Raw genomic sequence first — 10,660 nt, 5'->3', positions numbered from 1 at the left:
GTACACAAGTTTGTGCATGTTTCTTTCCTTTGACTTGCATTGGGCGTCTTACCCCCCCCGACAGAGGTGATGGACAAGTTCAACACCATCGCCATCATCGACGGGAAGAAGGACCACGTGAGCCTGACGGTGGACAACGTGCACCTGGAGTACGGCGTGGCCTACGACTACGACAGCACCGCCGGCATCAAGTGCCACGTGCTGGAGAAGATGGTGGAGCCCAAGGGGTTCTTCAGCCTCACCGCCAAGGTATGGCAAAAGGCCAAAGGGGTCATCTGTTCGTCTTTTCTGTGCTTGCTTTTCTGGTACCGCCTGGAAAGGCACAAGTGCCAAAATTCTCCTGGCTTAGAAAAGATCACATATGGTAAATGGACTCTATTGGATATAGTGCTCCTTGTAGTTATTATGCCCGGGATTCGCCCGCTCTCACACACATCCATACACTGATGGAGAAGGCGGTGACCTACCCATCGGGAGAAATTGGGCATTCAATGTCTTGCTCAAGGACACGTTGAACCAGCAATCCTCCAATTTCCAGATGATCAGTCCACCTCCTGAGCCACTACTGCCTTAAGAACATAGAGAGAACATACAATAATACACTGGAGCTGATGCTAAATCCTCTGTGCTGATAATTATGGGGCTACACCCAGAAGTCCTGTCTAGGCCAAACTTCCCCACACACTCATCCCTGCCCTTGAGGAGAGGAGCAGTGAGAGTAGGCTAACTAGCCTACCCTACTTGAGACCCTAAAATAAAAAAAAAACATTGACTTTGGATAGTTTATTTTTCCATGGACTTCTATTCAGTAGTAGGTTTTCTAAAGCCAGTATCTAGCAGACATTAGCAGAGCTGCAATTTGGATCACGACCGCATTGGTTTCAACACCTGGTGGGAAATGGGCGCCGCTCGTTTACTCCAGAATTGCACTGTGATGGGAGCACTATGTGAGGCGGTGCCATCATAAATAAAGCTTCGGTTCCAAATGGCTCAGTGGGCGACCACGCTGCGACGACCGCCGCGAGGGGCCCGGGGTAAGTATTTCGCGAAGGTTTCTGCAAGGCCATCGAGTGGCTACGTTTCCTTCGCCTCTTCCGCTGGATTTGACGATGCGCCCTGGTGTCTCAGAATCCTCCCCCACGCCATACCTATATGGTGGTTATCCTGGAAAGAGAGTCGTATTACCTGTCAGGTGGGCCATAGAGGTGTTGGTTTTTTAATATTGCACAGCCAGAACATAGTATATGACAAAACCAGGACAACCAGACTGTGCAGATGACCAATAGCAGCAAACTGCGTGTTATTTAGGAGGGGGGACACACACAAATCCTGGTGCGATATTTAATCAATCAAACTGCATTTGACCATATGTTTTTACTCGTTAAGTTTTTGAGTCCAATAAAATGGGAATCTAATTCCCATTCCTCTTCCTCGATGGGCTTTAAGGCGTACGTTTGGATTGTTTTGATAGAAGTCCTTGATGCAAGTTAATACCGGCAGCTTTATTTCATTAGCGCGAGCCCCCACGCTGTGCGAGCACCGGATTCCGGGCGACGGCGTGTATGTGTGTCGGGGCTTTTTATACGCCGCTCGTAATGATCTTTATTGATTTAGGATGCACAGATGGACGACGCTGCGCTCCAACATCAACACTCACTCGGTCGTGGGAGAACACGGATAATCACACACACGCACGCGCACGCGCGCGCACACACACACACTGCTATGTCATACTGCCAAATACCTCTCTTTTTTCCATGTAATGCCTAGAAGCTTCCATCATGGTGAATTAACAAGGATTACCAGCTGTGTTCACGTCTTAAAATCATCTGGATTAACATGAGAGCCGCTAAGTCCTTAAAAAGATCACGATGGAACGCGGAACCCCTGATCAATGACCGTACAACCCTGTTTTCTTGTCGTATTTCCTCCGACTAAAAGCCGCTTCCAACGGGAAAATAATTTCAGTTTTATTATAAACATCTGCCTCCACGGTCCACGTGGGCCTTCTGAGAGTTGAATTGTTGAATTTTAATATGGCGAACGCTGTCGGGTTCCTTTATTTTATTTTTCTTCTGCCTCCGTGTGTTTGCCTTGTGCCTTGCGTTCTTGTTGCGCTTCCTTCCTGCTTTTGGATTTCCTCCCCGGCCTGCCCCTCTCGCCCCTCCAGCCCGACATCTGATTACAAACCTTTGGAGATTTCCTGAGATTTATCCGATCCGTGTCCCGGACTCCTGCTACGGCATCTATACATTTACAAACCGTGTTTTAAACAATATGGAGCTGTCACTGTGGGACCTATACACTGCTTAAAATACCCAGTCCTGGATAATAACACAGATGGCGATAAAGGTCTGATGGAAGTTTGCTTAGTATTCAGTGTTTTTCTCACTCTTGACAGATGATTTTATTTTATTTTTATTTTATTAATTTTTTTTATTTTATGCATTTATTTTTTTTACAGGTGATTTCAAAGACATTTTGCGCTTTAATGGACCATCCCTCCCCCTCTTCTCTCCGGTCAGATCCTGGAGACGCTGGCCCGTAATGACGACTCGCTGGTGCAGACGTGCGGCAGGTTGAGCTCCAGCTGCGACGTCCTCCCCGAGGAGCTGCAGATGCGTTTCGCCGCCATGTGCGGGGAAAGGGTGGAGCACATCAAGCGGCGGATCACCAACTACAGGAAGGTAGTTTGTGATCCGCTGAGATGGAGGGTTGAAGTGTCGCGTTGTGCAATGTGGCTTTCATTTCCAAACTTGATTTCCAGCAAAAGAGACGTTTTGAGCTAATTTGTGCTTGGCTCTGCGGTGCCCTTTGCTGCTCATATCAATTGATTTACATGGCTTTGCACGACACCACAAGGCCAAAAATGTTCACTTTTTCTTTTTGAACTTTTTCGGGCTGCCTGAACTGAAAAATAACCCGATCAGGCAATTAAAATCCCGTTTTCTTTTTCCCTCAAGGAAAAAATAAATAAAAAAATCCATTGAAAAAATGACTTTGTGCACTTATGAGGCACATATGAACAAACAACATGGGTGGATGTTTTGCCTTAATCATGTAAGAAAAAACTCCACCTTTTAACGTATGAATCTTATAGAAATATATTTTGGATTATATGTTTTTTCCATTTATCGCAGCATTCCCACCAACGGGGAACATTCTTTGGTACCTGGATCAGCTGGACACATCAAGAAATGTTACCGAGCAAACCCCCCCCTCCCTCCCCTTCCCACAAAAATAAAGATGTCCTTGAAGGATCTTTGTTTACTCACAGAACTGCCGCAAACATGTCAAAAAACCTCCCCATGGGTGACATCTAGGAAACAAGATGATGGATGCCATCAACCACAACAACAACAACAACAAGTGCAGGCCTGCCGGCCAAGAGTGTAATCAGTTCCGTTTGACCTGCTAGGGAAGAGGAGGAAATATTTGGGATGGGTAGTTTGTCATTCCCTTGTGTGTGTGTGTGTGTGTGTGTGTGTGTGTGTGTGTGTGTGTGTGTGTGTGTGTGTGTGTGTGTGTGTGTGTGTATGTGTGTGTGTGTGTGTGTGCGTGCGTGTGTGCGTGTGCGCGTGCGCGCGTGCGTGCATGCCTGCGCACTCGTTAAGGGGGTGGGGATCCGAGCGGAAGGAGGTCACTCGAACGTTTCCATCACCATCACCGCAACGTATGCGGGGAAGTGGAAGCACCGTCCCGGAGCAGAGGAATTAATCCCGTCACCCCTTCCTTCACATCTGTAAACACGTGTCCGCCGGCGAGACCGGGCGTGTGCGTGCGTGCGAGCGGACGGACGCGTGAGAGTGAGACACAAAGGCCTGACTCAACAACATAGTGGCCTTGGATTAATTACAAAATGGTTATAAATAGCCCCTGAAATGGCCAAACGCGCAGGACTGCGTTGTGTAAGATCCCTCTTGGATTGGCGCATTCCTTCCCAGACCACCACCCCACCCCCACCCCCCCGGCCCCCCGGGCAGGAGAAGGGGACCGAGGAGGAAAAAGAAAGATGCAAAGGAGGAGCGATAAAGTAGGAACAAAAGTAAACACAGTGACGCAGAGTGGAGACGGAGAAAGAAAACAAAGTGCGTTTCTTAATTACCGCTAGGAGCTGGCTGCAGGAAACCCCCCCCCCCCCCCGCCGTCAACGGAATGGAAGGTCAACCGAAAAAAGAGGAGAGCGCTCGCGAGAAATCGAGAATGGACTCCTTTCCGTCGGAGTTGAAGAGTCGACGTTTTAACGCCTCGACGGCCAGTGGGTTCCGTAGTTGTTGTTTTGAAAGGGATTGTTCCGTAAAGACGATATTTCGACTTATCCGGGGTGTGTTTGCGACCGGGTTCGCCGCGGCCGTCTCCCGTCTGTGTTGGAGAAAGGCGGCTCTGTCTGTCGGTCGGGGGAAAGGGGGGAACCCTTTCCCCCGACCGTCTGGCGGGTTTCGGTCCCCTCACCTCTGCGCACACCGAGAGGCCCCGCCCCTCCGCCGGCTGTTTGGAAAGTTCCCGGTTTGTTTTCCCGGCTTCGAAAAGGGAGAACGGGAGAAGACGCCGGGAACAAAAAAAAAAAACGGAACAGAGCCGGAGGTTCAGCCGGACGTACGACGGGAGCCGGCCTGGGCGATACACTTTATAGAATATATAGCGGCTCTCCGGGACAGCTCGGTAAGACTGTTTAGTCGGGAGGGGGGAAGAAAAAGGCCTAACAACGTATACATACCCTCGCCGCGCCGCTATCTCGACGGCTCGCGTTATCTGCTGTGTAACGTCCATGGCAGGATGTGCGCGCCGCGGCGGAGGGTTCAAGGAAAGTGCAACCAAATGTTCCAAGAATGAATGTGCGGGTGATGTTCTGTATCAAGCGCGTCGGATCCAGGCGGGCCTTGAAGCTCCCTGTGTGTTGTAGATTAGGTTGGAGATGCTATCTGGTAACATGTCGAGGGGAGGACGGCTGCCACGCCGGGGTTGGCCAGAGCTGGGATATTCAGACGCCGTTTCCAGTTGGCACGCGTCTCCACCGGTCCACATACAGTTTGTGTGCACGCATTGGTAGCCGATCTGAGAGGAGCCCCTGGGAAAAACGACCGCGGAGCTCTCTGTGATCAGATATGAAACGCTTAATTGGTTTCACATCTGATAATGTTTTCTGGGAGTCATCGATCAAAGACCCAACGAAGCACAATCGCGGGGCGTTCCGTCTCCCAAAATCTCTTAATGCCTTTTTGTTTTTGCGTGTGTGTGTTTTACAAATTGGTCACGTTGGGCCAAGTTTCGTCGCTAGGAAATTGAAAATCTGCCTTAGCTTAAAATGACACGGTTTCGTTAAAAAAAAAAAAAAATCCAGACTCCAGCGACTGATGCACTTTGGTTGTTACAATTTCTACAAGGCTATTGTCAAAAAGTAAACATTTCTAGGAAAACGTCACCGCCGCTACCAAATTCAATTGACCAAATATCTGATCAAATATCTGACGCCCTGCAGCCACGCCTCAATGTGACCCGTCTCCCTGTTTCCCTGCCAGTTTGCTCGGGTGCTGAGGAACCGGGCCTGGCCCACCTTCAAGCAGGCCAAGACCAAGGTGTCGCCCCTGCACAGCAGCGACTTCTGCCCCACGAACTGTCACATCAACGTGATGGAGGTCTCCTACCCGAAGACCACCACCTCTCTGGGTAGCGCTTTCGGGGTGCAGCTGGACAACAGGAGGAACACCTTGGAACGAGGAGGACGCAGCAACGCTGAGCAAGGTAAGAGACCTGGTGACCTCCCTGACCTTCACTTCCAAACTCTTCATCCTTCTTACGGGTCCTTTAAACTTTGCAAAGTACCCAAACAAATCCGGACCTTTTACTTTAAAAAGCCAGATATCTCACAGCCATTAAAGTCATGTTGAAGCGTCTGGTATCTGTCAGCAATTACTCATACTTCCTAGTCTACACAGCATAGTGCTTTTGTGGTGTAAACAAGTAGCAGCTATTCCGACGGGGTTTTGAAAACCAATGTAGAAGTGTTTTAAACTGCTTTTGGGCAACGGCCGCTAGATGCGGACTTCAGAAAACCTCAGATTGAGTGGAAGTCAACGGAAAAAAAGAAAGGTAAAAATATTTCTGTTGGTGTCAATAAGTCGATAAGACTTAAGTGTTTCAATAGCTGAGTTTAATTCATCTATTAGATGTCATGGTTGTTATTTAAAAAGTTATTGTTCCATAGTTAAGATATTTGGGGGCGTAGTTGCTATACTGGTGGGTGTGTCTCGTCCTTCCCCTTGACTGTCTGGTGGTTTCACTTTCCACCTCAACACAGCAATATTCCGCCACATCACCTTTTCCAATTTGGAAAGCTCTGGGTCTGTTTCCCGCCTGGATGGGAGAGGGCGTAAACACAAATTTGAGGCTTCAAAACTTCTCGGAAACAGCCACAGGCTGTACATCCAGTTTTTGGGGGCAGTGGCTCAGGAGGTGTAGCGGGTCGTCTAGCATTCGGAAGATTGCCGGTTTGATTCCCGGCTCCTCCTGGTAGCGTGCTGATGTGTCCTTGAGCAAGACGCTTAACCCCCTAATTGCTCCCCAGGCGCCGCTACTGTATATGTCAGCCCACTGTTCCTAGATACATCAGTTACTAGGATGGTAAAATGCAGAGAAATGCATTGTTCTCTGTGCAATGACAATTAGTTGAATCTAATCTTTTGTCCGACAATCTGTCGGTCTGAAACATTGAGAAGATACTGACAGCGGTGTGTTTTTATTATCCCCCAGGTAAGCTCAACCCCATGGTGTACGCCCAGCACACCATCACCACCATGGCGGCTCCGTCAGGCCACAGCCTGGGCCGGACCGAGGGCCACGGCCTCCGCTTCCTCCTCCGAGAGGAGGACTTGATCACCCTGGACGCCTACCAGAAGCTGCTCACCAAACTCACCACAGCCGTCAAGGAGATGGAGACACATGGCGCCCAGATCCACGAGTGAGTGGCAGCACCTGGAAATGTGTTTATTCTCACCGCCATAATGCACACTGATAAACACACACAGACTCAGGTAATGACAAACAGATACTCAGTCATAATTATGCAAATTGAAAACCACTTGCTTTCCGCTCTTTCTCTCCTTCTCATTCTCTATGCATCAACTGATGTAAATCAGCCACTTTAAGTTAAAGTGTGCACTTCACTGAAAGGGTCCCAAATTGATTTTTAACGCATTCAGTGAATTTTTTAAACGATTGAGTAAAATTTATATTTTCCTAAACACTCAAACTGAGTTGTTGTGGATGGATGGAAATACGTCGCCTGGCATTGATTTTCTGCTTCACCTGAGTCCTCCTTTTGAAAGCCGAGCAGCTCATAAAACAAGCTGTAGCTGCAGCAACCAGCCCGGCATTACGCTCACTTACTCTCACACACCTGTGTTTTGTATACGGAAAAGGCAGTTTCCATGAAGTTCCACACATACACATCCGAATGCAAGACTGTGTGAGTCTATAATGTGAACTTACAGCTGGTGTATACGTGCGCTGTAAAAAAAAAAAAAAGTGCTTCCTGCCGAAGCGTTCCGACGCCCAGCGCCATTGATTGGTTCATTGTTTGGAGGTGCACAAGGTTGCAGCACGGGAAATGGGAAACACTGCTCTGGTTCTGCTAAACCCCCCCCCCCCCCCCCCAGATCCCCCACCCACCCATGCCCTCAACCCCCCCAGACAGGAAGTACAAGTTCAATGAAGTGGGAGGGCGTGTCAGGAGGCCAGGTGCCCTCTAGAATCTGGAAATGCCATTCACTTCCAATAAAACACACACGCTCCACACCAATACCAATGAGCACACACATACACAAGGTGGACCCTTTAAAGGTCCTTCATACTTAAAAATAACAACAACCCTTGTTCTTTATTTATGTTAGCATTAACTCTTCATTAAAATCGTCAGGGGGTAATGACATTTTGGAGAGTTGATTGCCCGCCCCTTTTGTTGTGCGGCTGGATCCTGGATATTACATTAAAAGTCGTGAAATGAGGTAGCGCTGTCACCTAACTAATTATGAGCCGAGTCCACTGCGGAGGACCCTAATGACCGAGTCCAGGCAAATGTTGTCATGCTCCCGTCCATAACAATTAGTCGAGCTGAATCCATGCTTGCTCCGATTGGTCTGGAGATGTGGCTAGTGAGCGGGTGGATAATTACCTTCCCCACACCACCAACCTACTTATAGAACACACACACACACATACACACAAACACACACACACACACACACACAAACACACACACACATACGCATCAGAAGGTTATTAATAGTGATGTGTAGGGGTGAGGTGGAAGGATAGGTATGGCTGTGGTTGAGGCGAATACGAAGGAGATGGAGCCTCACTCAGTTGCTTTGACCTCAATACATACAATCCATATATATATATTCTAGTATCTTATATTACAGTATAGTATAACATATTACAGTATTTTGTATATTACCGTATATTACAGTTTGTTACAGTATAAAGTATCGTAAAATGCAATATATTACAATTTGTTACATTAAATGATATCGTATTGTATAGTATATTTCAGTACATGACAGTTTGTTACAATATATTACATTATATAGTTTAGTATATTACAGTTTGTTACAATATATTACCGTATATTATAGTTTAGTATATTACAGTATATTACAGTTTGTTACAGTATATAGTATCGTAAAATACAATATATTTCAATTTGTTACATTATATTATATCATATAGTATACTATATTTCAGTACATGACAGTTTGTTACAATATATTACAGTATATTATAGTTGAGTATATTACAATTTGCTACAGTATATTACATTAAATAGTATGGCATATTACAGTTTGATACAGTATATTGCATTATATAGAAAAGTACATTACAGTATATTACAATGTTTTACAGTTTTTATACAAATTGTAATTATAAGTATATTGTACACTGTATTATAATGTAAGTATAGTATTTTACAGTTTGTTATAGTATATTACATTATATAGTATAGTATATTACAATATATTACAATATATAACAGTTTGTTACAGTATATTACATTACACAGTATAGCATTTTACAGTATATTACAATATATTTCAGTTTGTTACAGTATATTACATTATACAGTAAAGCATTTTACAGTATATTACAATATATCACACTTTGTTACAGTATATTACGTTATACAGTAAAGCATTTTACAGTATATTACAATATATCACACTTTGTTACAGTATATTACATTATACAGTATATTATTTTACAGTATATTACAATTTATTACACTTTGTTACAGTATATTATGTTATGTAGTATAGTACAGTTTTTATGATATGTTAGGGTTAGGTTTAGGGTAATACTAGTATGGTATATTACAGTCGATTTTTATTTTCCAGGGCAAATTCTAACATTATTCTCATCACTAAGATTAGCCAACTCCCATCTCTCACCCTCCATATTTAGCCTTTTCCTTTTTCTCCATTTCCCTCTTCCTCTCTTGGCGCCTCGCACCGTAAATAGCTCCGTCGCGATGGAGTGATTAAACAAGGTTAATATAGGTAACGCTCCTTATATCTCCACGTTAAACACATTCTCAGGACCGGGGTCCCGGAATCTCCAGTGGATTCTCCGCTCATTTGAAATTCCCCCTGGTAACTCGGGTAAAAGAAAACAACCAAAAAAGCCATCCAGCGGACATAGCGAACCATATTCATAGTTACATAACTAACACAACATCCAATTTGAGCCACCGACCTGTGAACTTTTGTCTCAGGACCACAGAGGATGGAGGAGGGGAAGGAGGAGGGGGAGGAGGAGGCTCACGGGCTGATGACGCACTTTCCATCTTCACCTCTTCCCTTACTCACCCCTGCGCCCTCACCCCGCTGTCTCCCCCCTCTGCCCCTCTATCCTCCCGTCTTTTATCTGAGAGGCTTCGCTCTCTCCGAGGCTCCTAATTAGTGCAGTCCCGGCCGGCAGCGACTTCAAACCCGGAGCCTATAAGACTCATCGCTCATCGGCGTGAATGAAAGCCCGGATATGCAAATAACCCCGGCGGTGCGTGACGGAGTGGCGCCTTTTAATGTAAACGCTCTGATGGGTGCCGCTGAGCACCTTTGATGTTTGCGTGGTGTCGAAATGGAGGCAGTGGGTTTACTCCTCTACATGGTTCTAGTGTACATACTGTATATCTTATTTCGGGTTTATTTTTTTAATGATCTCTCTTTTTAATTGTCACCTTTTGCTGCTGTAACACCTGAATTTCCCCCCGGGGATTAATGAAGCGTCTTCTTGATCTTCTTGGTCTTCTTGCTCGTCTTGGTCTTCATGTTTTTCTTTTTCATGTTGTTGTTGTTGTTCTTGTTGTTCTTGTTGTTCTTGCTCTTGTTCCTGTTCTTGTTCTTGTTCTTCTTGTTTTCTTGTTCTTTTTCCTATTGTTATAGTTCTTTATGTTCTTAAAGGTTCCTGGTCTTGGTCTTGTTCTTCTTTTTCTTTTTGTTCTTGTTCTTGTTCTTCTTGTTCTTCTTGTTCTTCTTGTTGTTGTTGTTCTTCTTCTTCTTGTTGTTGTTGTTCTTCTTCTTCTTCTGTTGAAGATTAAGCATTAACCCTCACTAGTCAATGCCCGTTCAAAACTCAAGACTGCCTGAGACATTTTAGCACAGTTTGG

At 45.7% G+C, this 10,660-nt stretch overlaps 1 protein-coding gene across 2 annotated transcripts in view; it reads left to right on the top strand.

Annotated features, from left to right (window-relative positions):
• prex2 (phosphatidylinositol-3,4,5-trisphosphate-dependent Rac exchange factor 2) overlaps positions 1-10,660 on the top strand; it is a gene marked incomplete at its 5' end in the record, with an annotated part of 124,423 nt that overhangs the window by 66,157 nt on the left and 47,606 nt on the right. For both annotated transcript variants that reach the window (XM_080020334.1, XM_080020333.1), the window contains 4 exons: positions 65-249; positions 2,526-2,687; positions 5,520-5,742; positions 6,751-6,958. In XM_080020334.1, the coding sequence (XP_079876460.1) occupies positions 65-249; positions 2,526-2,687; positions 5,520-5,742; positions 6,751-6,958 (778 nt within the window). The remainder of the gene's footprint in view (positions 1-64; positions 250-2,525; positions 2,688-5,519; positions 5,743-6,750; positions 6,959-10,660) is intronic.

Source organism: Zeus faber, assembly GCF_960531495.2.
Source record: "Zeus faber genome assembly, chromosome: 19".
In the NCBI taxonomy this organism is placed as follows: Eukaryota; Metazoa; Chordata; class Actinopteri; order Zeiformes; family Zeidae; genus Zeus; species Zeus faber.
This window is presented reverse-complemented; position numbering and strand designations above follow the sequence as displayed.